Here is a 25,533-nt window from a genome sequence, read left to right on the forward strand (position 1 = left end):
CCACTGCTATTATTCTTTTTTTACGCCACATTGCACGGGCGACAGGATAACAGCAGGAACTATTATGCTTTTCCCGCTTTTCTGACCTATGAATGTTGTTACAATATCGTATTTTCGTGTTAAACGACGCCACCGCATCAGATCATTTGGAAGGGAGCCATGAAAGCAGTTTCAGATTTTTTTTGGTTCTTTTTTTTATCACTGATGTGACTGCACCCCAGACTTCCTTAGAAGAGCTGCAGATTGCCTGCGCTCAGTAACGTGAATCTATGTTTCCTGTTTCCAGAAGTCTTTGAGTGTGTGACGGGTGTCACGGTGGAGTGGGCTTGGGCTGGACGAGGACAAAGTAAGAAGCCAAATTTGACCATTTCCACACTAAATGGGAGGAGAACTTGTGAAGGTAATGTAACATCACGTGTAACATTACTGATGCCTGTAAGTTTGGATCAGCCCGTTTTTGACAAAGAAGCTAATAGCTAATAGCTAACATGATGACATGTCATGTTAAGCAGCACAAGCAGTCGCTCACTCTGCGTTTCGATGCCCTAAAGTCAGCACACACAAACAGGAAGTGTCCTAAAGCGGCGTCCGTCTCTCCCAACACATCCTCTTACACTATGGTGACATGTTAACATTTATTATATCTTTTTATTAAATAGTACAATAAATATCCTACAAAGAAACATTGGCTTTTGGTGGAATTACAAGTTTTTCTTTGTTTTTTTTCTCCCCTGCTGGACTCCCAATGGGGACAAAACATTCATGACAACAAGAGAGCAAACCTTACAATTTCATGCATACAGATAAGTTTTAATGCTTCAAATGACATACAAAGGAGTGGAGGGCCACAGTAAACTTCAATTTATTGACATTTGGGGGGTGAAAAAAAGGAAACAAATATATCTGCTAGTCTTTTTGTGTCCGTACACAGGTTTGACAAGACGGTCGATAGAAAAGAAAGGAATGGCAGCCTCAATGCTAGGTGTGGAAATGTACAAGAAATGTATCTTGAATTTGGAAATGGAAACAATAAAGCCAATCTACAAGCATAAATCTGAAAAATGGTTCAAGTCACATATTTATTTATTTTTTTCCATTATTTTATTCAACAAAAGGAAACACAAAAAGACCCATTTGTGAAGCCTGTAGAAGTTCTGTGGTGGATACTAGTGGTCATAAGCAGAGAGAGTGCATAGTTTCAACAAAGAGCATCATCATTAAAAAAAAAAACAAAACGAGAACACTTGGACCTGTTTGGCAGGGAAAAGCACCATGGCAGATTATTTGACGTAAAGCTGTCTTTTTTTTTTTTTTTAGGCAGGAGGGCATCACAAAAACCTGCTCTTTGGTATTTTACGGCGTCTTGAGAGCAACCGTCGGGGGGGGGGGGGGGGGGGTGCTCCCGCTCCCATTCATTCCGTTATTCAAGCGAGTGGATGCGCGGAGGAAACGGACCGTAACATGTAACACAAAGACACCCCCAAAATGAAACAAAATACAAAACAAACAAGCCTGCAGCAGAGATTCACCTGTGTCGCATACACACACACACACACACACGAGGAAGACGGAAACCGTAGCACCACAGACGAGAAAAATAGCACCAAAGCTTTCCTTGTTCTGATTTCTTTGGGTTTTGACAAACGTCGTCAACTGGTTCCTTTTGATATGCAAATCAACATGTCCCAGCTTTTTTTTCCCTTTCCTTGTTTATTTACATTCTGCTCTTAGAGGTACAACACCGCAGCAAAAAAAAGGAGTTCCCAATTGTTTTAGTTTTGGTTTTTTTTGGTGAGTTTTAGCCACATTGTGATGTCATCCACCGCCTCCCGCTTCCCAGTCAATGGAGTCACATGCATGTTTTGAAGCCAGAAAGCAATAAAAACTATCCGAAACAATATACAGAATGTACTTACAAACATAAAAATTATTTATAGATATTTATATATTTATATATAAAAGAGACAATTATGCACAAACAAAGCTCCCAACAGAAACTACGGTAAAAGCGGACAAAAGTGGCCAGCGGAGAGGGAGGGGGCGGGGGGTGAGCGCGACAGAAAAAAGAAGAGCCCAAAATGGAGTCCGTGGCGAGAGATTACAATGGTGATGGCACAGGTCAAAGGTGGCGTGTGACATCCAGTTTCCAAACTTGCATGTGATGGAGAAGTCACGCTGAGGTTTCAAGGTTATTTCCTCTCATCCTACTGAATTTTGCTCATTACGGAAATCAAACAAAGTTGTTGTTTTTTTTTTTGTACAAATAGAAATGTCCTATTTTCTTTTTCTGAGAGAACAAAAATAAGTGTCGTTTCTTAATTTCCCTCCATTTTGGTCAGTCTCTAGCCGATGAAACAGACGGGGCCTACTTCGAAGCCGAACTTCTGCGAGGGGCCGCCAAAGTCGTTGAACATGATGTCCACGAAGGGGACCTGCTCCACCTTTGGAGTGTTGATCTCAAGTACTGTCCGGTCGTAGCCCTTTTTCAGCTGTTCAAAGACAAAACGCCGACAATTACATGGAGAAGCGAAGACGCTTTACCGAAGGACGGCGACGGATTCTTACCGCGCAGCCGTCCACCACGGCGCGGATGTAAGGGTTGTTGTCGTAGGACATCTCCTCGTCGTTGGAGCCCAGGAAGTGGATGGCTTTGTCGTAGTTGTCCTGCTCCTGGTCGTGCCAGGCCACGGACTGGTGGCAACTGTACGTCATGTTCTGGCGGGCGGCGGCGCTCAACAGCCGCAGGAATGTCATCTGGACCACGCCGATGGGGTTTCCCTCGGCGTCCACGTAGGAGAGCTGGAAGGGAAGCGTTGGCCGGTCAAAGGACGGCGGAGGGAGAAGGCTAACAGACATGAGAGGTACCCGACTCCAGAAGATATGGACACAACTAGCGTGTTGATACCAGTTAAAAAAACACTTCCTCACCATCCAAACCACTCAAAATCAGCCAATCACTGGCAAGTAGAATATGTTGTTACCTACTGGACCGGTTTCTAGCGATCTTGGGAGTACAAAAATGCTTTGTCATGGATTTATTTGATTTATCATTTGAATCTCCAGATTGCAGAGATGGCAACCCTCATTCGTTCCCATGACGCCCAGTGTGCGTTAGCAACTGGTGGGTCGTTAAGTATTAGTTTTCAGTGAGTCACAGGGTCATTAATTTTGAAACGCTTATCCTCACGAGGGTCGCGTGGGGGGTTGCTGGAGCCTATCCCAGCTGTCTTCTACAACCATTCCCACTCACATTCATACCTATGGACAATTTGGAGTCAGCAATTAAACTAGCATGTTTTTGGAATGTGGGCCGGAGTACCCGGAGAAAACATGCAGGGTGGAAAACACCGAGGGTGGAAATAGAAGTCCTGTCTCCTCGCTGTGAGGCCTGTGTGCTAAACACTCGCCCGCCGTCCAGCCATGGGGACTTAGTCAAAAAGAAATGTTTTAATGACCCAATGTCAATGAACACACCTCATGTCTGTGCTATTTGCTTGCTATGTGTTGTGAACGCTAAACCAGTGCAACCGAAACAAGAAATGTGACTGAATTGGGGGGCGGCCATAAAGAATAAGAATCAGCCATAAATCCTTTGCCAAATCTCAAGATCAAACTCCACGTTACTGTCTTTTCATTAAGTTTTTTTTTATTTTTTATTTTTTTTACAGCTGCTTCAAAATGACAAAGTGTTCCAGCGCGTGTGTTTGCTGCATGGGGGGCAGCTTATATGCTCGTAGCAAGAAGAGGGCGGGATGAACACCTTCAAAAGTGAGTACCCTCTATGCAAGTTTTTTTGCATTTAACATTGTTTTGTTAGTTATCGCCTAAATTAGATATTTGAGAAGATTATGTTGCAAAATGTCCGCAATTTGTCCTTGAAGGCGTGACGGTGGGTCCCGCATCCAAAGCAGTTGAGACCCACTGCCTTGCAACATTCTAAACATCAAAATAACAACGGGCTCTTTAAGTTGATCTTACACCATTAAGCTGTCATCTTTTCACAGACCTTGTAGTCTGCGGTTTCCATGACAACAGTCTTACATGTAAATCAGCGGCCTTTTTCCATTATGATGCTCCTTGATGAAAACTTGCAAGGTTAAGCATTGAGAATCTGACAGGAAACTGCAGCAATTGTGTTTATTATGACAGAAGCGAGTGAGCTAATCTCGCGAAAAGGCGTCAAATATTGTCTCCAATCAGGCGCTAATTTATGCTAATGTGATCTTAATGAAGCTATCATGATTAGCGTTTGTGCTGCACACATCGTAGCCATTCCCATTAAGATGAGATGGGATGATGATATTTGTCATACCAACCATGACGGATCCGTTATGGTCCACATTGTGGCTTCGTCTTTCTTTCGTACCAACAGGACTACCTGGGCGCATGCAGAACTGCAGCCAAGCATTCCGCCTCTTCTTCTTCTTTTTCATGCACATTCACTCACACACACACACACACACACACACACCATGCATCTCCCGAGCCACAGTGCTGACGCTCACATTGGATGATCTTTTATTGTAAATGTACCAAATGATTCAGAGGGAGGGGTGTCGACCCTGCGGCTCCAAGAGTGGGTCATCATGCTTCTTTTCCATTCCCTTCTTCTGCCTTACCCCCAACCCCCTCCCCCAACCCACCATCACCGCAGGAACATTACCTCTTCGTCATCACATCCTCCAATCATCAGTGACTGACTTCCCAGAAGCCCCTGCCTGAATGATGACTGCGTGTCTGACCCGCTATACTCGGAGTGACTACACCAAGACCGAGACCAGTACTTTACAAATACTTGCTTTACAGAATGAATTCTTTTAGCAAAGGTGCTAATATTGGATGTGGTCCGCCCTGAGTCAGCGAGGTCGAGACATACAGCCATTGTCGATGAGTAGAGGGGGCGGCTGCCCGCTGGAGAGCCCCCTGCCCCGGTACTGTTGGACTGAAGGAGCATGCGTGTCATGCCGGATCATGCAGCACCCATAAGGCCAAGCGCTGTGCCCGTGTATACATACTCATAGGTGCGGTAGCAAAACCATGCAGAGCCTCGGGGCCCCTACACAATCCCAGCCTTAGCCGGATTTCGGGGGCCGCAGGCAGGCAAGGGGGGGGCCACTTACCAGGGAACCTCTCTTGTAGTGACTATACCATGTGCCTGGCGAGTCTTTGGGCCATTTTGCCATTTTGCTCTGTAAAAATATAAGAGGCATTCAGGGAAGGGAAAGGGACTTGGAAAGGCCGGCTTACCAGTTTACCACGTTTGAATTCACTGAACCAGGAGCCGGGGTTCTCCTTTAACCAGGAGGTGAGTCTAGCCTGGGGGCACGGATCGACAGAGAGGAGGAGGGAAAAACCATTAGTGTTAAACGGGAGGGAAAGCTGATTATTTCACCCTTCTGGCACGGATGTCGGTCGATGGGAACCAGGACTAACACCTTAGGAACCGGAATCCAAACAATGAACAGGAAATCACAACATTTAGAATTCAAACGGCGCCCAACCTTTGCGTAGAGACACGGACAAGACTACCGGAATGGAGCGGAGCAAACCGCTGTGCCATTTTGCCGAAAACAAACTGCAGCTGGCAGCTAATTGCTGCTGTAAAATTCAGGAGATTAATGAAGACGTGACGGCCTGCTGGGAGCGTTGAGCTCCGCCGCTTCCTGTCCAGCTATTTATAAAGACCAGCAGACCTCGGCGCTTTGACAGTGATGAATGCATCTTTGGTTAGATAGCAGGGCTCCATCAACAACTGTCGTCATTGGCTTAACGACCAAATGACTGATGGGGGCAGACGACGACTTCTTCATCCAAGTGGAGCACATGACGACTTTGTGGTTTGTTCCATTACATAAAGCGCTCCACTAACGATTCCTTTCCACCTCTGGCGCATATGAGAGCGGTCTGCTTTGAAAAAGAGGGCTTCATTATGCCTGAGTTAACCTAACGGACGCTCATTAAAATGGCCGCCATGCAACCTCCAACACAGCGAAGAGAAACACATAATGCGGCCAATCTCATCTTTACATAACAAACCAAAAACAATCGAAATTGTGCCTGCTTCAATGCCGGTCTGTGTGGAGATGAAACTGGAGATTGAGGGCGGGGCTTCTCCCTGCATGAGACTGTTTAGCATAATGACTTGGCGCTCGTGGGGAGTCACATGGGCATTTACTGTTGGAAGAAGCCATTATTTAAAGATCTAAAGATGTTTCCCACCTCGATGAAGCAAGAGGCTAAAAATAATGGGGGGGGGGGTTGATTCACGCCACTCACCCCTTCAGACTTCTTGTCGGGGAAGATGCAGCTCTCGCCGCCGGCTGTGAAGTTACAGTAGACTTTGAAGGAGTCCCGGGAGCATCCCTGGTTGGGGTCGATCCAGTACTCGCCTACCATGGGTCCAAAGAGGTGTGACTGACTTAGATTTGACATACGTGTCATCGTAACGTGGGAGATACCAACCATCGGGGAAGTCCGGGTGGCACAGCTGAAGGTCTTTGCAGGTGCGGGCGGGGTTGCCCTGCGTGCCCAGAGGGTGCTTCATCTGCTCGATCTCCAACTTGAGGGAGTTGAGCGAGCCAAAGATCTCCTCCATGCCATCGTCGTAGTCCTTGTAGTTGGCGTCCACCGCCTCGTCGTCCATCATCTGGCTGGCATCGATATTCCTGCGTGTCCTGCCCTTGCTGGGAGCCTGGATGGGAAGAGGGTGGATGACGTCGCCAGGGGGGCCCTATGACGGAGACGGGGATTGATTAGTTTCACGTATACCAATCTGTAGTAAGCAATACGCTGATATAAATTACAGGAGGTCCAGGAGGTCCGGGTGTACCACTCTCTCCCTTTGGTCCAGTTTGGCCCTAAAAAGACCAAATTCAAGATTTGGTTGTGAAGGATTCTAATGAGTTTTGACTGATTTTGAAACGTGTAGCAACCTACCGCTGACCCTTTAGCACCTTTCGGACCAGGAGGACCCTGAAGACACAAATATGATTATGCCAACCATCTTTTGACGGAACAAGACCTAATACTGCATAATGTCTACAGTCTTACGGGTAATCCAGGAGGACCAAGTGGACCAAGTGGACCAGAAGGACCAGCGATACCCTAAAGGAAAGAAAGTGGCGACCAGGTTGATTCGAACGCTGGTGACTACGTTTCTACGCCTATAAGTGTGACTTTTCACTCACGTTGTCTCCTTTGGGACCGGACGTTCCTGGTGGACCGGGAAGACCTCTGTCACCCTTTTCTCCCTGCTCGCCTGGAGGCCCGATAAGACCAATAAGACCAGGATGACCCTGTTAAGGACAGAACACCATCATAGATCTAAGTGGCAGTCCGGGCCCTCAAGGGTGATAGCAGGCAAAGGACTCAGCTGATCTTGGAAGAAACGAGTCCATCAGTCTTTTTTTACAGTTCTCCTTTTTGGCTCACCTTCTCTCCTTTGATGCCAGAGTCTCCTTTCAAACCAGGTAAGCCAGGGGGACCCTGTGGTTGGAGGATTGGAGGACCGGGGTCAGTCACTGTCGCTTCATTTCTATCATCGGTTCACAGTTGAACTCACCATCGGGCCAGGAGGTCCATCAGGGCCAGGAGAACCAGGTAGACCTTGCTCGCCCTGCATGCAGAGAACATTTTTTTAGCTCTCAAAATAAATACATTTCGATAAATTAAGTTGAGTTTTTTGACTGTATTACTTACAACTGGACCAGGGATTCCTCTAAGACCTTCAGAACCAGGTTTGCCAGGTGATCCTTGAGGTCCAACGGGACCAGTTTTTCCCTGTGGACCTTCTAAGCCTGGCTCTCCCTTTTGGACGTATACAAAAAACAAGTAAATTAATTTACTTCCACTTTGGCTAATCACTGCATTGAGTAGTATGTTTAAAGTATAATACGCATGTCGTACATATTAAACCTACTGTATACTTTTAAGGTGATTATCCACTTTTACTTGGTCTTACCTTGGCCCCCTTCTCTCCTTGTCTACCCTCAGGTCCTGTCACTCCAGGCGGTCCCTATTCAGGAAAATATTTATGTTATGGAATACAACTTGAACAAGAATTGATCAAGAGCACACAAAGGTACTCACTCTCTTTCCTGGTGGTCCAGAGGGACCGGACTCTCCAGTAGGTCCAGGGGAACCCTAGATGCAATGTTTTACAGAGTCAACATGGGAGAAACCAGTACTCTAAATAGACTTTTGGAGATGACAATGCACTTACTGCCTGGCCGGCTTCTCCATCATCTCCCTTATCACCAGGTGGGCCGTCTAAGCCCTAAACAAGGACAGAACCGAACCAAATGTTAGTCATGCGTCCAAAATCAGTAAAGACTTGGTTTACAACAACATACTTACAGCTGGGCCGGGTTCTCCAGGGGGACCAGGATCACCAGGGAAACCGCTCGGACCCTGAAAGTCAACACGGTTACCTTTTTAAAGCTGTCAGATGAGACATGGGACTCACTTGAGTGTGGAGGTTAACTCACTGGGCTTCCTTTGGGACCATCATCTCCAGGGGGACCCTTAGGACCAGGAGGCCCAGCAGTACCAGCTGGACCAGCCTCTCCCTTCTCTCCTCGTTCTCCTCTTGGACCCTGGAATCAGGCATGATTCATCAACATAGTAACCCGCCTGTTTCTGCCAACCCGCACTGGGCTCGAACTCGGGGGGGCTTCAGAATGGGACTCGACGACACTGACCGTTGGGCTTTTAAAGCCCAGGGTTGAGGTTTTACCGACATACACGTGCACACTCTGGACAGTATTTCAAGAAACAAGTAAACTCACCGGCGGACCGACGTCTCCTTGAAGGCCTGGTTCTCCAGTCTCACCAGCATCTCCCTGAAGAAAGACGGGGAATGATTTTCGAGAGGAGATCCAAATCATGGGGGTTTTGTCGAGAGTGACATTAAAACAAATCATTTTTACAGACCTAAAAGAAGAAACTGTCATGAGAGATTTCAGTCTGTCAAGAGGAGGCCCGAAGCCCAGGGGGGGGGGCATAGGCGCTATCCGCCCTCCTCCAAACTGCACATCCTCCCCTCTTCATTCCTGAATCTGTTTGACTCACCGACGTGTCTGCTGCTATCATCATTCACTGTCACATCATCTATGCCAGCCTGGGTGGTGCGGCTTGCCAGCCAACGCACCAAAGCGCTCTTTTATGAAGAGATACTAAAAACAGGACGTTGTTCACATCCTGTCTCATCCGCGGCCTGACTGGCTCTCTTCTGCTGACGGTAGCGAAACTGCCAGCATGACTGACAGCTCCTCATCATCACGGTTATGATTAGGCTGATGTGTTCACGGAGGGGAAGGACTGAGCTCAGTCGTTTGCCGGCTTCCATTTTCAGCGGAATTCCAGCTTCAAGGTAATTCTTTAAAAAAAAAATGACTACAACAGTTGTGGCGTGGACGGAGAACTGCAACCTCGCATACCCGAATTGAACAATGGCAGTAGAAAAACAGTGTTTTTCAACCTTTTTTGAGCCACGGCACATTTTTTACGTTGGAAAAATTTTGCGGCACACCAATAACCAACATTATTTGCTTCTTTCAGCTTTTTCCTGATTATGGACTCGCCACAGCAGATACTTTTGATCCGCATACAAATTTAAACAACAATGTTACAAAATGTCACCACTACCTCTCACGTGCATCACTAAGTCTATTAGAGGAACGAGGCAATCAGCTACGTGTTGCCAAACGGACGAATATTGCATTGCTCTGCCAGTCTTTACACCAATGACACGCGACAATGACATAATATTTGCAGAAAATTATTAATACATGTTAATTAAAAAAGTGATATTGAATATCAATATTGTGTGCCTCGGCACAGTTGTTGAAAATCACTGCCCTAAAACGCCATATTCTCATTTTTCATAGGTTATTGTCATGGAAACCTAACATAAACAAGCCTACTGCTGCCATGCAATATGCTGCTGGTTTGATACCACGGCATGGAGTGTTTGCACACTTCATCTGCTGCCTGCATGGCGTCTTGTATTTTATCTTCCAGCTGACTGCAACATTAAATCAAATAAACTCAGCAAATGTGTGCGGAAAACAACTTATTTGTTTGCCCATCTGGGACGGAGGGAAGTGAAATCGTACTTTGCCACAATCTATCACTGCTCAAATGGAGCGAGCCTCCAGGACTGCCCATCGCAATGGGACGCTTTAAAAGCCACAAACTGTCTTGAAGCCAGATTTACCCCCCACCGCCCCCATCCACCCCGCCCCTGGAGGGGAGACGGCTCTCTGAAACGTGCAAAAGTACTCGGAAGGGATCATGCTTGAGAAAACGAAGTAGAAATGCTTACTTTTTCGCCAACAGCACCGGGGTTGCCAATACCACCTGGAGGTCCCTGTGGGCCGTCGGCACCAGGGGGTCCTGAGGGGCCTCTGGGACCAGGAGGACCAGGTGGGCCCTTTAGAGTGAGAGATGTTACACATGTAATAATGTCTCATTAATTCATATTGTGGCCCATAAACCTGTCATCAGCTCTTACCATCTGACCGACGTCACCGGTTTCTCCTTTTTCACCAGGAGGACCAGGCAAGCCCTGTCGAATTCACAAAGGGTTTCAGGAATACTGATGGAAAGACCTTTAAGTGTATCTCCACAGCAGTTCCCAACCTGCAGGCCAACTGGACCCGGGGGTCCCGGGAAACCTCTTGATCCTTCATCTCCCTTCTGGCCAAACAGACCTTGCTGACCTCGGGGACCAGGCTCACCATCTGCTCCCTGTACGCCCACACAGGTAAACAGATCTCCATCAGGAGAAAGCGTGTTGCCAATTTAACCCAAAACACAACAATAGACACTCACGGCAGGACCAGGTGCTCCGACTGGTCCTTGAGGTCCGGTGGGGCCTGGGGGACCCTGTAGATCACATGGATGAATGATAACTGATCTAAAATGCTTACAAACATTGTGAAACTGAGGATGTGGACTTACATGTTCTCCTTTGTCACCTTTGCTGCCTTTCTGGCCGGGTTCCCCAAGTTCTCCCTGATGAACAGAGACGAGACATTCAACGAGAATACTCAGAAATGGAAAAGTCATGTGTCAGACTTTGTGGGTCAGGATTGAAGAACAGGACAAAGCCCACACAAACAGAGCTTAAGGCGTTTACTTTCGGCTTTAAGTTTGTCGATGCCGCTCGCCTTGTCTGCCTCTAATGAGAACGTGTGTAAGCCTGTGAGGTCCCTTTTTTTATCTCCCAGGCAAACACGCTCTGTATTGTCTGTTGTGTCCGCCATGGCTCGTTGGGGATCACAGCGCTCCGCAAAGCATCAGAGATCATCCTCTGAGTGTGTAACACAAGGCTGAGCTCCTCTGCAAAGGTTTTTAGAGGGGATGCTACATGCACGAAGATCCACGCCTGCCAAATATTCCAGGAATCAAGAACCCACCTTATCTCCATCCTCTCCAGGTGGTCCAGGTGGTCCCCCAGGTCCAGGTAGACCCACCGGCCCCTGAATACCGTCTCTTCCAGCTGGGCCTTGAGGTCCTTTCTCTCCCTAAATGTGATATCCAATCAGGATACGGTTGTCTCCTTCCTCTGTGTTGTTTAAAAACTTTCTTACCGGTCCGCCTTTCTCTCCAGCAGGGCCTGGAGGTCCCTGTGGGCCGGGGCGTCCAGGCAGACCTGTGGGTCCAGCTGGGCCAGCAGGACCCCGCTCACCAGGAGAACCCTGCAAGAGCGACGGTGTAAGTTGACGTGTGAACGATGCCAAGCTGCGTATCTTTATGCTGTATTACGTAAGAGCCTGGAAGCGTGTGAGACTTCTTCTAAAGGAACCATGCCCCAAAATCCACAGTGAATATGAACAGTAGTACTCACAGCAGGGCCAGGTGGACCGTGTGGACCCTCGTTGCCTTTCAGACCGTGAGCCCCCTGCAGGACACAGTCAAGAGATGCTTTTCAGAAGACAAAACACTTCACATCCTTCCGTACGGTGGATTTATTTTCCCAAACAGGAACAGTTTGACAGCACACAGTTCTTTCAGACCTTTAGCACTGTGCTGCAAAAGTAAGAGCGGATTACATAACTATTTGTCAAGTTGCAGTGGAGTAGAGAATTTATTGAAAAAATTATGAACAAACAAGCCTGGAGCACACTGTTCTCCTGGTGAAGCCCACACAAGGTTGCACGCCCGTGAACTCCACCGCAGTCTAGCAGTCATGGTTTGCCCACAAGTCTTATGCAAAGCTGTAGATTTGAGACCAGATCTAAAGGCGGCGCTCACCACAGGTCCGGGAAGGCCCCTCTCTCCGGTGAAACCTCTGGGTCCAGGTGGGCCATCTTTACCAGCGGGGCCGGCAGGGCCTGGGTCACCCTGTGGTTGACAAGTGTCACAGTCCAAAATGTTAGTGAGCTCTTCTTTGCAAAAAAAATCCTCCAAATCTGGCGCCTGTTAGTCTTAGTTTACATCAAAGCAGGCTAGCTAGTGAGCTAACTAATTAGTCCCTGCAATGTACATACTCTAAAGAAGCCAAAAAATTACCACTTCCACATGGAATGAGAGGAGTACCTTTTTTCCATTCAATCTCAGCCATGGCATGTCGGCTGGGCTCTGCTGACTCAGTAGCTAGTCTCCAAGCTAATGTCATCTAACGTCATGTTTCATAACATTGCTGATGCCCAGTGACCACATTACTACATGTAGCTTATTCTTTCTTTCAATATTCTCTAATAATACTACTAATAAGACTAATAATAAACCATAGGCACTTGTAATAACTAGGAAGTTGTGAATGTGCATTTGTGCACACGTGGGATGTTTCAAATGGACAGATCCAAATCCTAATTTGGACCTTGTGTGGAAATCAGGACTCACTTTGGCTCCTTCCTTCCCTGCAGCTCCAGGAAGACCCTGCTCACCGGGTGGGCCCGGAGGTCCGGGGTGGCCACGATCTCCCATCGGCCCGGTCTCACCCGTTGGTCCCTGTGGAATCACAAAGAGCATAATTACGTAAGGTATGTTGAAACATTAGGAAAGAGGTAAAAAATACATTTTTATTACAAGAGAGGGAAACATTTGTTGTGTGGGAGGACCACTAGTCTTTAGGACACTTTGTTATTATGACTGTTCCCATTAGCGAAGCCATGCATGGTGAGTACTGGTCTTGGTGTGTGAAGAAGTACAGGACAGTGGAACTTGTAATGTCACAATACAAATCCTTTTTTTTTGGCATGGTAATCAAGGAAGCTGCTCACCTGAGGTCCGACCACACCAGGAGGACCAGGAGGGCCGGTCTTGCCTTGGAATCCCTGAGTGTTAGAGAAGATGAAGAGTTGTTACGTCTCTGAGTGACTGACAGGAGTCAGGACTTCTTTATTTCTCTCACTCACAGTCTCTCCTCTCTGTCCAGGATGTCCAGGAAGTCCGTCTTTCCCTGCAGGCCCCTAAGAGACAATACAAACTGTAGGTGGACTGACAGAGCAGAATCTTAAAGTGGACGTTTGGACTCACGGGTGGTCCCTTTGGTCCTGGGAATCCTGTCGGTCCCTGAGGTCCTGGCAGACCCTGAGACACAAAAAACCTTGATTAACCTTTGATTAAAAGTCACAATGATGAGTGAGGAAGGTCAAGGGTCACCTACCCTCTCACCGGGAGGTCCTGGTGGGCCGTCTGTTCCGGAGTTACCCTGCAGGGTCCAAAAGGAAACGTGAACAAAAGCGTCCATGCAAGCATGGGGACTTTTAAGATCAACAGTTTACACACTTTAGGTCCAGCTTTGCCAGTTGGTCCTCTTGGTCCTCTCTCACCACGAGGACCCTGGGGACAGAGAATGTTAAGCCGTTAGAAATAATTCCTCCACGCGAGTGTCCATTTGGACTTCCATTTGGAAATGGCAGAGCTTTTCAGGTTGTGTTGGCACTCAGGTGCCAAGCCGGCCATCTGTGTAGCATCACGACTCCGCTGACTAAGACTTACCGTCGGTCCTCGCTGCCCACGTGGACCCGGCTTTCCTGCGGTTCCCTGTGGATACAGAACGGACATCAGCCAAGAGGGACACGGGGACACTTCATTAGGGGACACTTGCAAGATAATCCGCTGATCCCAAGTTGGAACGTCATAATTGAGTTTTCTCCTGTTAAGTTTTCCTCCCTTGTTTCTCCTGGCAAAACATTGACATGAATGAACACTTTACTTTACCCGAGTTCCTTTCTCTCCGTTGGCACCTGGGAAGCCTTGGAAACCCTGAGATCCCTGTGTGCGAAAACAACAACCATCTTTATTTTCTGTCACTTTAACTTGTAAATAAACATTCACTTTAAGAGGAAGGACATTGTCCCAAGTGCTAATTGCTTTTATTGAAGAAATACCATTGACGTCGGGGCACAATTTACCTTTGGTCCTTGTCTTCCTGGGTATCCTGGCAAGCCGGGCACTCCCAGTTTACCCTGTGAGACACATTGACAACAATCCAAAGTCAAGACAATGCCTAAAAGACTCATAAAAGAACCGGTGTTGTACAAATAGTTTGCATTGACGTCTTAGCCAGTGTTCTGTCGAACAAACAACGCTTAGAATTTTCCGTTTGCTCTCGGCTGCTTCCAGAGGAGCAGCGGTGATAAATGCGGAAGGGAACACAATGACAGAGTGTAGCGTGCAACCTCGTTAAGCCTTATTGAGCTGAAGCAAACATGACTGATGATGGCACGGTGATGCCTGGAGGATTCAGTGGACTTTTTCTAAGGAAAATACAACAGACCAAGTTCAGGGAATTTACCTTTTCACCAGGTGAGCCGAGGGGACCGGAATCACCAGGGAGGCCGCCTCGACCCTTAGGGCCCTCGGGGCCGTCTTCTCCTCTGGGTCCCGCTGGTCCAAGCTCACCCTAGAGAAAACCAAGAGAGCGGGCACGTAAACAAAGAGGGAACGTAACGTGTTACATCCCTTTAGTTGTGTTGTGTTGTTGTGTTGTGCCGGGCTGACTCACAGCACACAAGCCTCTCTTCAGGGATTGTGTAGTCACGTAAAGCTAAACATAGCAGGCAAACACACTTTAGAAGCTTCAGAATGTGTCGTTTTCTGGTCGGAGCATGTCATCCCCTGCTCAAAATCTTTCATCTGCCAGTGCAAGGGAAGTCTTGAGGGGGTTTGCAGGCTTTAAAGCACCATTGATTTCTTTCCTTTCTCAATATAGTCAGGGTGGGAGGACGAGGGGGGGTGGGTGTGTGTTGGTGTTTGAAGTGCAGGCTGAGACGAGTGTTGGTGATTTAGCTCCTTAGCAAAACCCGCCGCTATGGGCTCAAAGTTGTGGAGGTTAAGAATGGAAAGTGGACGAGTCGGCAGCGACGACACCTTATGTTTGCTCATTACACACATACACACACACACCACAGAACTGCAAGACTTACCCTGTCGCCTTTGATACCCATGTCTCCCTTGAAGCCCGGGAAGCCGTCTTCTCCCTGGCAACAAAAGGATCATCAAGTGAACGGCACAAACAAATAATGATCTAAAAACCTTCAGAAATTTCTCTTACCTTCTCTCCCTTGTTTCCTTTCAGGCCGCGGACGCCGTCTGCTCCCTGTGAGGCAGCAACGCATCATGAAAACACATGGCACAAATGTCGGCGGCGATGTACAAAAGGTGAGATACAATGCACAATTAGCAAGAACGCTGCAAAATTAGCTGTAATGAGCTAATGTTGGTTAGCATCTAAAAAAGGTTAGCAACAACACAAAAAAACCATCAGTGTAACAATTTACAACCGCACAAATGGAAGCAAAAATTAGCAACGAAATGGAAAGGTTCGAAATTGAATGTTAAATTGGACATCAATGATTCGGGACTTGACTCTGATGACTGAAAAATACTTAAGTTGAGTCCAGTACACCCTGGACTGGTCGCCAGGCAATCACAGACTGTATTTGCCAAATTGAATTGTTAAAATGATATTTGGGAGAAAATGAACAGTGCTTATGACTTCAGCCTTGACTGGCCTTGTGACTTGACCTTGCACATTTTTGCAAAATACTGACTTGCTGATGATGCGCCATCAGGAGCACCTGGAGGTTCAGTATCTTACCCTTGTGAGGACAGAGGATCGAACCAGGAATCTTTGTGTTGGAAGACAATGGCTCTACCACCCAAGCCATTGCGGCCTTCCAAGTGTGCCTTTAATTGCCCAGCGAACTTGATTTATAAAAACAAACTAACAACACTTAAAGGCTAGCACCGTGTGATGGATTTGTTGTCGCTAAGCGTCGCTAATAGGCCTCTTGTCGATTTTGATGAGTGGCTCACCTTCACGCCTCGAGGCCCAGGATAACCGATGGGTCCTTGAGGACCAGCGGGGCCCTGGAGACACAAAATGTTAATCATGTCACACACACAGCATGAATGCACAAAGTTTGATATTCCTTTACCATGTGTCCCTTCTCTCCATGAGGTCCTTCTTTTCCAGGGTGACCCTACGAGTGATGACAATCATATCATCCCATTAGCGAGTAATGACCATCATAAACACAACTGGAGCTGGAATGAACGAGGACGAAGTAGTAAAAGTCTTTATTGGAGGGCAAAGCAAATTGGAAAGTTCATTCTACTTTATGTACATTACATCTATGGATGTATGTACACACACACACACCGTGATACACAATGCAGTTAAAGGCCTACACACACACACGTGCACAAAGCAGTCATAAGAGGATGTGTGGGAGGTGGAGAGAAAATAGATTGGAAGCAAATAGAGCTGAGAAAAGCCTCTGATGGCTTTCCAATGTTGTGACACGGCACAGGGAAGGAACGAGATCTGTGCGATCTCCAAATGAGGTGCGGGCGCGAGCGAAATAGGCACTCGCTATTTGGACAAATGGAGGTTTAAAAATAGAAAAGAGCTGTTTGGAGTCTAAAAGCCACTGGATGTTGAGGAGCTGCATTGTTCTCATGTTTTATTTTGTGGCTTCTAAATTATGAATTCATAGATCTCGAGGAAAAAGGCAGCAGTGTAATGTATATGTGGAACTAACGAGTGTTTAAATCAAATGTATATGAGGTACAAAATGAATAACATCTAGTTAGTAATATATATTAATATTGGTATTATTTTTCGCACCATTATCAGAGAGAGAGAACCGCTTGTGATATTAAAACATGGAGTCCGTCACTGTGTGCAAGTACAGGTGCATTGTGGGATGTGTAGTTTAAGGACTTACCGGTGGTCCATCAGCGCCTGGCATTCCTGGTAAACCAGGTTTACCAGTGGGGCCCTGGATGAACGAGAGATGACATAATCATCACAGCTAGCCCCCTTAGTGAAATTGTGTTGCTGCGGTGATGAAGCGTGTGATGCCTCACCTTCTCTCCGGGGGCGCCGATGGCTCCTTGTGGCCCAGGAAGTCCCTACGGAGAAGACACAAATAAAAACAAGCTGTTTTTATTGCGCTCTTTGATTAAATGAATGCATCCGCATCGCTAACCTGAGCACCAGGGTTTCCTTGCTGGCCTGGTGGTCCTGGTTCTCCTTGAGGCCCCTTTAGTTGGGAACAAAGAAGTTTGGAACGTTGTAATTTTTTCACTGATTTTAATTTAGCTTAAATGGAACAATGGTCGTCCATTATCATTAACAGCCTCAGAGAGGTTTGGGGGCAGAAGCTTGAGTAAAATAAAGAAAACCAGTCATATGAAAGACAAAAAGTATTATGTTAGTCTAAGATTTATGTTCGGAAAGTACCATTTTACAAAGTCCTTGATTTTTTTTAATCACTTTTTTTTTTTTAATGAAATTTAAAGATTTTATAAACGTTGTTGATGTTGAGCGTTAAGTAGGACATCACTTACGATGTTGCCTTTGGGTCCAGGGTGGCCGTCCACTCCAGTTACGCCCTGCGGGAGACATTTAATTCCTAAGTCAGCATCCGAGAGTATAATTTAGTGCTTATCACATGAACCTTAAATCCACCTGACTGCCCATAAACGTCTATAAATATCAAGAATGTATTATTCTTGTGTGTCATTAACGAGGTTTCCAACAAGTAGGGAGAGGGCGGGAGGGTGGGTGCAACTCACAGGAGGTCCGGGAGGTCCCTGAGGTCCTTTAGGTCCCAGCAAACCACGAGGGCCCTTGGGATAAAAGACGGAGCAGAGAGATTGAGACCGCCGTCACTACCTGACATGAATTATTAAACACCTTTGGCTAAATTTAGGCTTTATAAATTAAACTTCTGTCCTCCCAAATGTCCTTCGAGGGTGCTCTCAGATTAGTTCTGCAGATTTACTGCACAGGAGACTTTTTTTTTTCCAGCTATCCAACCGGTAGAGCACACCCTGGTGGATGAAAGAAGTCACAGCAACAGCGACGGGGTGGAGGAGGCTTTTAAGCCGCCGCATCCCTCCCCTCGGGCTGCCTGTGATAGCGTATGACAGGCTGCGTGCTAAGATGATACATGCACTTTGTAGGGCTGCCAAACACTCACTGGTTCACCAGGAAGTCCCCTTGGTCCGATCTCTCCGTCATCTCCCTGGGAGAGAGAGAGAGAGAGAGAGAAGAAGGGGGGGTCACAAAGTGGGAAGATAATTGAAAAAAGGCGGAGCAGGTGGTGTCGGGTGCAGGTAATGATGAGATTAGAGGCGGACAAAAGATTAAAAACATAAAAGGATGGCGCTTTCAGCCTTTGATAACATCTCACCCGCTCTCCATCCTCGCCAGGAGCACCGGGTGGTCCGTGGGGGCCTGCTTCACCCTGAAACGATGCACATTGGCTTTAACGTCACGTCTCAACACCTCCCAGAGTTTCCACATTGTCACAATAAACACTCACTCTGTGTCCTTTTTCACCAGGGAGTCCAGCCAGACCATCGAACCCACGATCTCCCTGATAAACAACAAGATACTGGTTACGGAGAGAAGACCTAATAGAGAAATTGGGGTTCGGGGGGGTGTGGATCCAGATACCTTCGGTCCTGATTGACCCGGCATGCCCCTGGCACCATCAGCTCCAGAGCGACCCTGTGAAGGTAACCATTGTTGTTTTCTCATGACATTGGAACACTCTGGATGTGTTCTTGGTTGAACATCAGGCCTACCCTTCTGCCGGGCTTTCCGGAAGGTCCAGATGATCCCATTGCTCCACGAGGACCCTGTGAGGATACGACACAGGTGATTCTTTGAAAAATGGCCCAGTTTGAACCCTTCGACAGGCAAAATGTGCATTTTTTTCATCTTTTTTGTGAGACTTTTTACAAATGAAGGGGTGTTTAAAAGGGGACGCATTGAAGCAGATGGAAAAAGATCAACTATTTTTTATCAGATGTAGGCGCAAGTCAAGTGTTTTCCCAGTCTTCGGAAGGTTTAAAGTCTTTAATCACATGTCTCAAGTCAAGTCATAGGCTTGACATTTTTAAGTCCTTACAAGTTAAAGGAAAAATATAGAAATGACATAATAACCATCATAGCAAAATGGGGACATGTTTTATTCAACACATTCACTAAAAATGTAAAAAAAAAAAAAAAAATAAGTATTTTCAGGTCATCGGTCGAGTCAAGTCCTGAGTCACTGATGTCAAGTCGAATGGCAAGTCTTTGATAGATTTTACTATTAATATCGGCCAGTGATTCCATTATTTTTCCACACATTACCCATGTGCTGAATTTGATGGGTATAAATCATTTCCATTTCCGTTATGGACAAATCCCCAAGAAATTAGGATTGGGACCGTGTTCCACCTTTTTCAATTCCTATTCATCACACTTCATTTTTGGGAGTTGGAAAGAAAAATGTTCCTGAAATACCTGAGGACCCGCTTCTCCGGACTCTCCCTTTAGTCCTGGCACGCCAGGAGGACCCTGAATGGAGGAAACACTGATGAGGGACGTCCGCTGCTGTCATCATGCATCATCATCATCATCATCATTGCGACTCGTATACATACCAGCGGGCCGGGTCTACCAGTCAAACCCATCGGACCAGTTGATCCACGCATTGCCAGCTGGACATGGGAAAAGGAATACGTGAAAGATTCAAATAGAAAAATGTGCCAGAAGAAGATAAAAAGATCTTCTGGGTGCTTACACGGGCCTGCTGCATAATGGCCTGCATCTGGGCCTCCTGAGCTGACACGGCAGGTCCCTTTTGGCCAGAGTCCCCTCCGGCGCTTAATCGGAACTATGAGAGGGAAAATCCAGTTGCAATCATTCTCGGTCAACATAGCCAAATTTTTTTTATGATTGAATGCCACACCAGCATCAGAAAGGCTGCCTTCACTAAATATGTGCAACTGCTACAGCCACCTGGTGGTGGCCAAGCAGTATTGCAGCAAGGCTGATTACAGCCCAGCTTCCTGCTCCTCACGTTTGCTTTCTATGTGACTCTCAGGCCTCACAATGACCAGCAAATCTTCCATTTCAATCGGGAAGGGACAAAGAGACAGCTGAATGTCATCATGACCCACCCAGATCTCCTCGAAGCTCTCTCAGCCATGCAAATTCATCTGGTTTTGATTGGCTACTGGCCCAAACAAAAAATAAATGCAGCAGTTTGCCGCTTCCTTCCCATCTGTGATGCTTTAAGCATCTCCCCATCGAGCTTTGCATCAGATTTGGATGAACAATAGAGACAATAACCCAAAAAGCATCCTCAGGTCAAGAAAGCAATTAAATATCCCTTCTTCGCATTGGAGGTTGGGGCTGGTGGATCACGTTTCCAGCAGCATGATGGACTTCCTGTCCAGACGTGAGCTTGAAAACCACAATTTCACATTTGCAAAAGTCATCACCTCGACGGTAACAACCAGGCAAAGTCACAGAGGGTATAAAGTTAACATGGTTGCCAATGAGACTTGTTACAATGTGCCATCCGGAGCTAACAACTCCCTGAAAGGACAGACCATCTTTAATTTGGCCGTGGGAATTTTAAGTGATCGAGATCAAATCACGACCGGGCCTAGTTTCAGATTCTGTAAAATTGTCTCTGTCTAAATCCAACACAAGACGGATTCAAATCCAATCGATTCAGAGACAGACCTCCTTAAAAGTGGTCCAAAGACAGGCCTTGACTAATACAGCATGTACAGTCCTGGGTGGTGTTGTTACGCCATCCACCACAAGGGGCCGCTAAAACACAGCTTTGATTTGTTGCAAGTACTATAAACACAATAGGAAACTTTCCAACGCAGCATGTTAGCGTGACATAAAACCAGCACTTGAAAGTCATGCGTCATACTTGGCATCCAATAAGACTGAGCTAGCACACAATTCCACAGTGGGGGGGTCATTTGTGCACTTTAAATGAGCTGAATATTAATGACAGTGTCGTGTGTTGTACTTACAGGCAGCATGAGGACTGTGCCAGGGGGTCCTGGCAGACCATCAGCACCGGGAAGACCAGGACGACCCGGAAGGCCCTGATAAGCAAGAGAGGGAAAACACAGGTGGGTCGGTACACGTGCTGCTAACTAGCTTGGACCATTTGAGTTTCAAACGGCTCCTACTCACGCGCTCTCCTGTATCTCCAGCAATGCCTGGTGATCCAGAGGCACCTGGGGGTCCAGGGAGACCCTATTGTAAGCAAAAGATGACATTGGATTCATATGTACACCACAAAGCGCAAAGCAGCAAATATTTTAATCTGCAAAGCGGTTGCACATGGGGGAAAGGAATGCGTGAGGCAACATGGGAGCGTTGTGAAGCGGCGCGTCCTTTGTGAGGCGCTCTTTGTTTGTCCATGGAAGCCCTCCCTGCAGGACTCCATCTGTAGGGTGTCAGGAGCAACTATTTTGAAAAAGTAATGACCTAAATAATAGACATTTGGGCGAGTCCCTATCCGATCTGGGAAAAGATGCTCTACACTCCCTTTGACCCAGCAAGGGGTTCGCACAGGAAGGCAATATGAAGTTTTTTTTCGATGCAAAAGACTAACTAAACAGTGGAAGAGAAACAGAGTGCCAATAAAGAGGTGAGAAAGACACGTCATCCGCCGCATTGACTTACCGCAGGCCCCTCAGGCCCAGGCGGACCCTCCACCAGCATTCCCTGAAATACACAAGCACAGGAATCAGCCCATCATTAATAACACGCGTCCGTCTCATCATCATAAAAAAAAAGACTGCGTTCGTTCCCAAAACCAGTCAGCCCCTCAAACTTTAACGCACATTCCTGCCTGTCACTTTGCTTCAGCCGGTGATTAAAAGCCCTGCAGTGCTCTCTTGACACCAGAAGCGCGAGATGATTCATTTGGAAGCGGCGAGCAGATCTTAACCGTGATTGTGCGTACGGCATACAACACGTGTATGCATGCATCGTGACATGTTAGGTTGACTCCAAGATGCACTCTGGAACTCGACAGTTTATGGATTTTCCAAGACGCAATTACCGTAATGTGGTATCGGGTTTATTGTGGTAAATTGGTTCTGGAACCACCGTGATAGTTGAATGTCCTTACGATATGATTCTTCAAATTGTTAGAGCCCTGTAGACATGAAATAACACCCCTATAGTTACCTTTAAGCAAGCTAATGACTGTTTTTCTAAACTTAAAAGGCCCAAAAAAATTTTTTCCACTCTCATGTCGGACATGCCATGGCTGACTCCATGACTTCATCCATGTTGAAGGAAAACTGCATCTTGAAAAAAATTTGCCCATCATCCACAATCCTTATGTGAGATATGAACACATGTCGTTCTATTTTCAGGCCGCTAGCCAAAGATAACCTTACATAATGACCAAAATACTATTATGATATAAATACTATATATATTATCATAAATGTTTCTGTTACTACAAAACCATGTTGGAGGTTTTTGGAAGTGTTTTAATATCTTGGCGTAATAGGTTCATCCAATTACCTGCATTAATGGGCTGCCTCTTTTTGTATCTCTTTATATATCTTTAGAATGCACATAAAAGAAAAATATGTGTGTTCTGGATGATGGGCAAAATTACACATAAAAAATGCAGTTTTCATTTAAGGTAATGTTATGTCAGGTAATGTCTCAATGTGTGTCATTACTGCCACCTAGTGACCATAATACTACATATGACTTGTATTTCTATTTGTTTTGAGTTATAATCGACTATGGTCTTACCACAAAACAACGATCATTAATGAATCTATTAAATAAAAATAAAAAAGTTCTGAGTTCTGGACACTCAATAAATTTGTTCTGTGGCAGACGACTTCCTATAAATCAAACGTACCCCGGTGGGACGCAATTATGTGATCTCAGCTGTTTTCCACCGCCCTTTTGAATATTTACCTCATCAAATTGCTTGGAGTGACGCTAGCAAGATGAGACGTACGTTTGTGTATGCTGGGAAAACCGAGTGCTTGTGAGCGACAACATCTGTCACGAGGCTGGCTATTGTCTCCCAGTCCATGGAGGAGAGGTGAACATAAACACACGCTACTTTTTTTGTCCCTCCAATGTAAATAATAAGACGCTCAGTCACAGAGGCGTGTATACTTTGTGACATTTTGTTTGGCAGTAAAACAGCTGCTGGGGCTCAACCTGACCTGCAGACCTGCCCTACGCTTTGGTGCCTTCACCTGCACACAAGGACTTCTTCAATTAGTTCTGCCTTTTTCTACCAAAGCTTGGGGGAAAAAGAAAGCCTTGGAGGGAATTATTTCCTGCACACTTTCCCTCCCTCTCCGTGTGTTTGGACACAGCCTGCACTGTGTTTGCAGATGACTTGACAATCCCCGCATGGCTGTCTTCCAAATGTTTATGTTGTAGCCTCTCCCGAGGACATGAGAAAGAAGGTCCGCTTCCAGGTTTTGGGACTGGACGTGTACATATGGGCCGCAAATACAAACAAGTGATACTCACAGGCTCGATGACAGCGGGCTCTCCTTTCTGTCCCTTCTCGCCACGGGCGCCATCGACCTGCACGGCAAAACATGACGGCACCATTAGATCTCTTCTGATCTTTCCAACCTTCTGGACCGTGGTCAGTGTTGTTCACCTGTCCGTAATACTCATTGGTCTCGGCAGGAAGAACTTTGGACCCTTTCTCTTGGTAGTCCAGATCGTCATAGGTGTCATACAGATCTATGTCATCGTAGTCGGTGATGATGGCCTCTTTGAATCCGTCCAGGTCCTTGTAGTCATCTTCGCCCTCCACGCCCAGGCCGGTTCCAGTGGCAATGGAACCACCAGCACCGGTTCCGGCGCTGGCCGAGCCGCCACCGGTCGTGGAAGATCCTCCTACCGAGACGGAACCGCCGCCAACGGATACAGAACCGCCTCCAACAGACCCACCGCCGAGTGTTATGGTGGAACTGCTGCTGGTTCCTCCGCCACCTAACGTGATGGTGCTGCTGCTGCTACCGCCACCGCCGAGCGTGATGGTGGAGCTGCTGCTGCTACCGCCACCGCCGAGTGTGATGGTGCCGCCGCTGCTGCCACCTCCGACACCGAGGTCGATTGTGCTGCTGCCACCACCTAGTGTGATGGTGCTGCTGCTTCCTCCACCACCGAGATGGATTCTGCTGCTGCTGCTACCTCCACCACCGAGATTGATCGTGCTGCTGCTGCTACTGCTGCCTCCACCACCCAGAGTGATGGTGCCGCTGCTGCTGCTACCGCCACCACCAAGATGGATGGTGCTGCTGCTACCGCCACCTCCACCGCCAATGTGCACGGTGCTGCTGCTGCTGCTACCGCCACCGCCGATGTGGACTGTACGGCTACTGCTGCCTCCTCCGCCAGTGGTTATGTGGCTGTCCACTCCGTAATCGTAGCCATCGCCGTAGTCGTCATCGGAAGTTCCAACCTAAGAAAACGGAAGTCAGTGACACACGTGTATGACCGGTGCTAACAGCCGCACCATTCCCGTCAACCTACTGTTGTTTTATTGATGGTGAAGGAGCTTCCCCCACCGCCGGTGACGACCCTGGTTTCCACGCCGCCCCCTGTGCCCAGGTCAATCTTTCCAGCTGTTCCCAGGTCCAGCTGACCTCCGGTGCCGGTGCTGGTGATGGTGATACGGCGGGAGTCGTCACCGTCGTCGGGAGTGGCCGGCGTCAGCTCGTCGTAGTAGTTCTCGTAGTTTCCGTAGCTGTCGTAGCTGTCATAAGAGCCGTCGTCACGTCCGCCTGCGCCAGTTGACGAAGAGCTGCTTGACGAGCTGGAGGAGGACGAGCCCGAGGATGATGAGCTTGAAGAGGACGAGCTCGACGAGATGGAAGTCACCACTTTGCCGCCAGCGCCGACTGTCACGTCATCTCTGGAAACCGCACCTGTCACCTGTCACCACATACAGCACCGCAACTTATTCTGCGAATATTGACAACCTTTTTCCGAAAAAGCCACTCCTCGATCATCTACCTTAACTTCCTTTTCCTCAGCGTCGGCAGTCGATTCAAGAGGCTTTCCGTCCATATCCTCATAGTAAGGGTATTCATAATAATAACTGTCCTCCTCTGTGTTCTGTAGGTAGTAAACACAAACAATGAGAGATCTGGAATGAAATGCTCAATTCCTAAACCCAGCATGACAGTACTGGATCATGCTGGGTTGCATGAGCAAGACGCAGGCCATCAATCAGCTGCAGGAATGCCTTC

The 25,533-nt window shown here is 47.2% G+C and overlaps 1 protein-coding gene and 1 long non-coding RNA gene across 5 annotated transcripts in view; one reads left to right on the forward strand and one right to left on the reverse strand.

The window, feature by feature from the left end:
* Positions 1 to 310: 310 nt before the first annotated feature.
* Positions 311 to 7,567, forward strand: LOC131120085 (uncharacterized). Its single transcript, XR_009126654.1, has 3 exons — positions 311 to 400; positions 3,669 to 3,768; positions 4,655 to 7,567. It is a non-coding gene; the product is annotated as an uncharacterized LOC131120085 (long non-coding RNA).
* Positions 790 to 25,533, reverse strand: part of col5a1 (procollagen, type V, alpha 1) — a 48,241-nt gene continuing 23,497 nt past the window's right edge. The window contains exons 6-66 of one of the 4 annotated variants that reach the window (XM_058065173.1): positions 25,298 to 25,399; positions 24,815 to 25,216; positions 23,934 to 24,743; positions 23,798 to 23,854; positions 21,959 to 22,000; positions 21,464 to 21,526; positions 21,298 to 21,372; positions 20,043 to 20,135; positions 19,903 to 19,959; positions 19,763 to 19,816; positions 19,057 to 19,110; positions 18,926 to 18,979; positions 18,792 to 18,845; positions 18,660 to 18,713; positions 18,447 to 18,491; positions 18,040 to 18,093; positions 17,812 to 17,856; positions 17,451 to 17,504; positions 17,329 to 17,373; positions 17,187 to 17,240; positions 16,395 to 16,439; positions 16,273 to 16,326; positions 15,509 to 15,553; positions 15,381 to 15,434; positions 14,750 to 14,857; positions 14,367 to 14,420; positions 14,173 to 14,226; positions 13,951 to 13,995; positions 13,738 to 13,791; positions 13,616 to 13,660; positions 13,486 to 13,539; positions 13,365 to 13,418; positions 13,230 to 13,283; positions 12,850 to 12,957; positions 12,259 to 12,348; positions 11,852 to 11,905; positions 11,595 to 11,702; positions 11,421 to 11,528; positions 10,963 to 11,016; positions 10,834 to 10,887; positions 10,642 to 10,749; positions 10,514 to 10,567; positions 10,325 to 10,432; positions 8,787 to 8,840; positions 8,487 to 8,594; positions 8,356 to 8,409; positions 8,222 to 8,275; positions 8,089 to 8,142; positions 7,961 to 8,014; positions 7,699 to 7,806; positions 7,562 to 7,615; positions 7,432 to 7,485; positions 7,188 to 7,295; positions 7,051 to 7,104; positions 6,937 to 6,972; positions 6,804 to 6,857; positions 6,463 to 6,730; positions 6,277 to 6,389; positions 5,121 to 5,189; positions 2,566 to 2,799; positions 790 to 2,489 (exon numbers count right to left, since the gene is read on the reverse strand). In XM_058065173.1, coding sequence (XP_057921156.1) covers positions 2,343 to 2,489; positions 2,566 to 2,799; positions 5,121 to 5,189; positions 6,277 to 6,389; positions 6,463 to 6,730; positions 6,804 to 6,857; positions 6,937 to 6,972; positions 7,051 to 7,104; positions 7,188 to 7,295; positions 7,432 to 7,485; positions 7,562 to 7,615; positions 7,699 to 7,806; positions 7,961 to 8,014; positions 8,089 to 8,142; positions 8,222 to 8,275; positions 8,356 to 8,409; positions 8,487 to 8,594; positions 8,787 to 8,840; positions 10,325 to 10,432; positions 10,514 to 10,567; positions 10,642 to 10,749; positions 10,834 to 10,887; positions 10,963 to 11,016; positions 11,421 to 11,528; positions 11,595 to 11,702; positions 11,852 to 11,905; positions 12,259 to 12,348; positions 12,850 to 12,957; positions 13,230 to 13,283; positions 13,365 to 13,418; positions 13,486 to 13,539; positions 13,616 to 13,660; positions 13,738 to 13,791; positions 13,951 to 13,995; positions 14,173 to 14,226; positions 14,367 to 14,420; positions 14,750 to 14,857; positions 15,381 to 15,434; positions 15,509 to 15,553; positions 16,273 to 16,326; positions 16,395 to 16,439; positions 17,187 to 17,240; positions 17,329 to 17,373; positions 17,451 to 17,504; positions 17,812 to 17,856; positions 18,040 to 18,093; positions 18,447 to 18,491; positions 18,660 to 18,713; positions 18,792 to 18,845; positions 18,926 to 18,979; positions 19,057 to 19,110; positions 19,763 to 19,816; positions 19,903 to 19,959; positions 20,043 to 20,135; positions 21,298 to 21,372; positions 21,464 to 21,526; positions 21,959 to 22,000; positions 23,798 to 23,854; positions 23,934 to 24,743; positions 24,815 to 25,216; positions 25,298 to 25,399 — 5,511 coding nt within the window. In that variant the 3' untranslated portion in view covers positions 790 to 2,342. Of the gene's footprint in view, positions 2,490 to 2,565; positions 2,800 to 5,120; positions 5,317 to 6,276; positions 6,390 to 6,462; positions 6,731 to 6,803; positions 6,858 to 6,936; positions 6,973 to 7,050; positions 7,105 to 7,187; positions 7,296 to 7,431; positions 7,486 to 7,561; positions 7,616 to 7,698; positions 7,807 to 7,960; positions 8,015 to 8,088; positions 8,143 to 8,221; positions 8,276 to 8,355; positions 8,410 to 8,486; positions 8,595 to 8,786; positions 8,841 to 10,324; positions 10,433 to 10,513; positions 10,568 to 10,641; positions 10,750 to 10,833; positions 10,888 to 10,962; positions 11,017 to 11,420; positions 11,529 to 11,594; positions 11,703 to 11,851; positions 11,906 to 12,258; positions 12,349 to 12,849; positions 12,958 to 13,229; positions 13,284 to 13,364; positions 13,419 to 13,485; positions 13,540 to 13,615; positions 13,661 to 13,737; positions 13,792 to 13,950; positions 13,996 to 14,172; positions 14,227 to 14,366; positions 14,421 to 14,749; positions 14,858 to 15,380; positions 15,435 to 15,508; positions 15,554 to 16,272; positions 16,327 to 16,394; positions 16,440 to 17,186; positions 17,241 to 17,328; positions 17,374 to 17,450; positions 17,505 to 17,811; positions 17,857 to 18,039; positions 18,094 to 18,446; positions 18,492 to 18,659; positions 18,714 to 18,791; positions 18,846 to 18,925; positions 18,980 to 19,056; positions 19,111 to 19,762; positions 19,817 to 19,902; positions 19,960 to 20,042; positions 20,136 to 21,297; positions 21,373 to 21,463; positions 21,527 to 21,958; positions 22,001 to 23,797; positions 23,855 to 23,933; positions 24,744 to 24,814; positions 25,217 to 25,297; positions 25,400 to 25,533 lie in introns of those variants that run through there. The other 3 variants (XM_058065172.1, XM_058065174.1, XM_058065175.1) reach the window with 3 other exon arrangements.

This window comes from Doryrhamphus excisus, chromosome 2 (assembly GCF_030265055.1).
Source record: "Doryrhamphus excisus isolate RoL2022-K1 chromosome 2, RoL_Dexc_1.0, whole genome shotgun sequence".
Classification (NCBI taxonomy): domain Eukaryota; kingdom Metazoa; phylum Chordata; class Actinopteri; order Syngnathiformes; family Syngnathidae; genus Doryrhamphus; species Doryrhamphus excisus.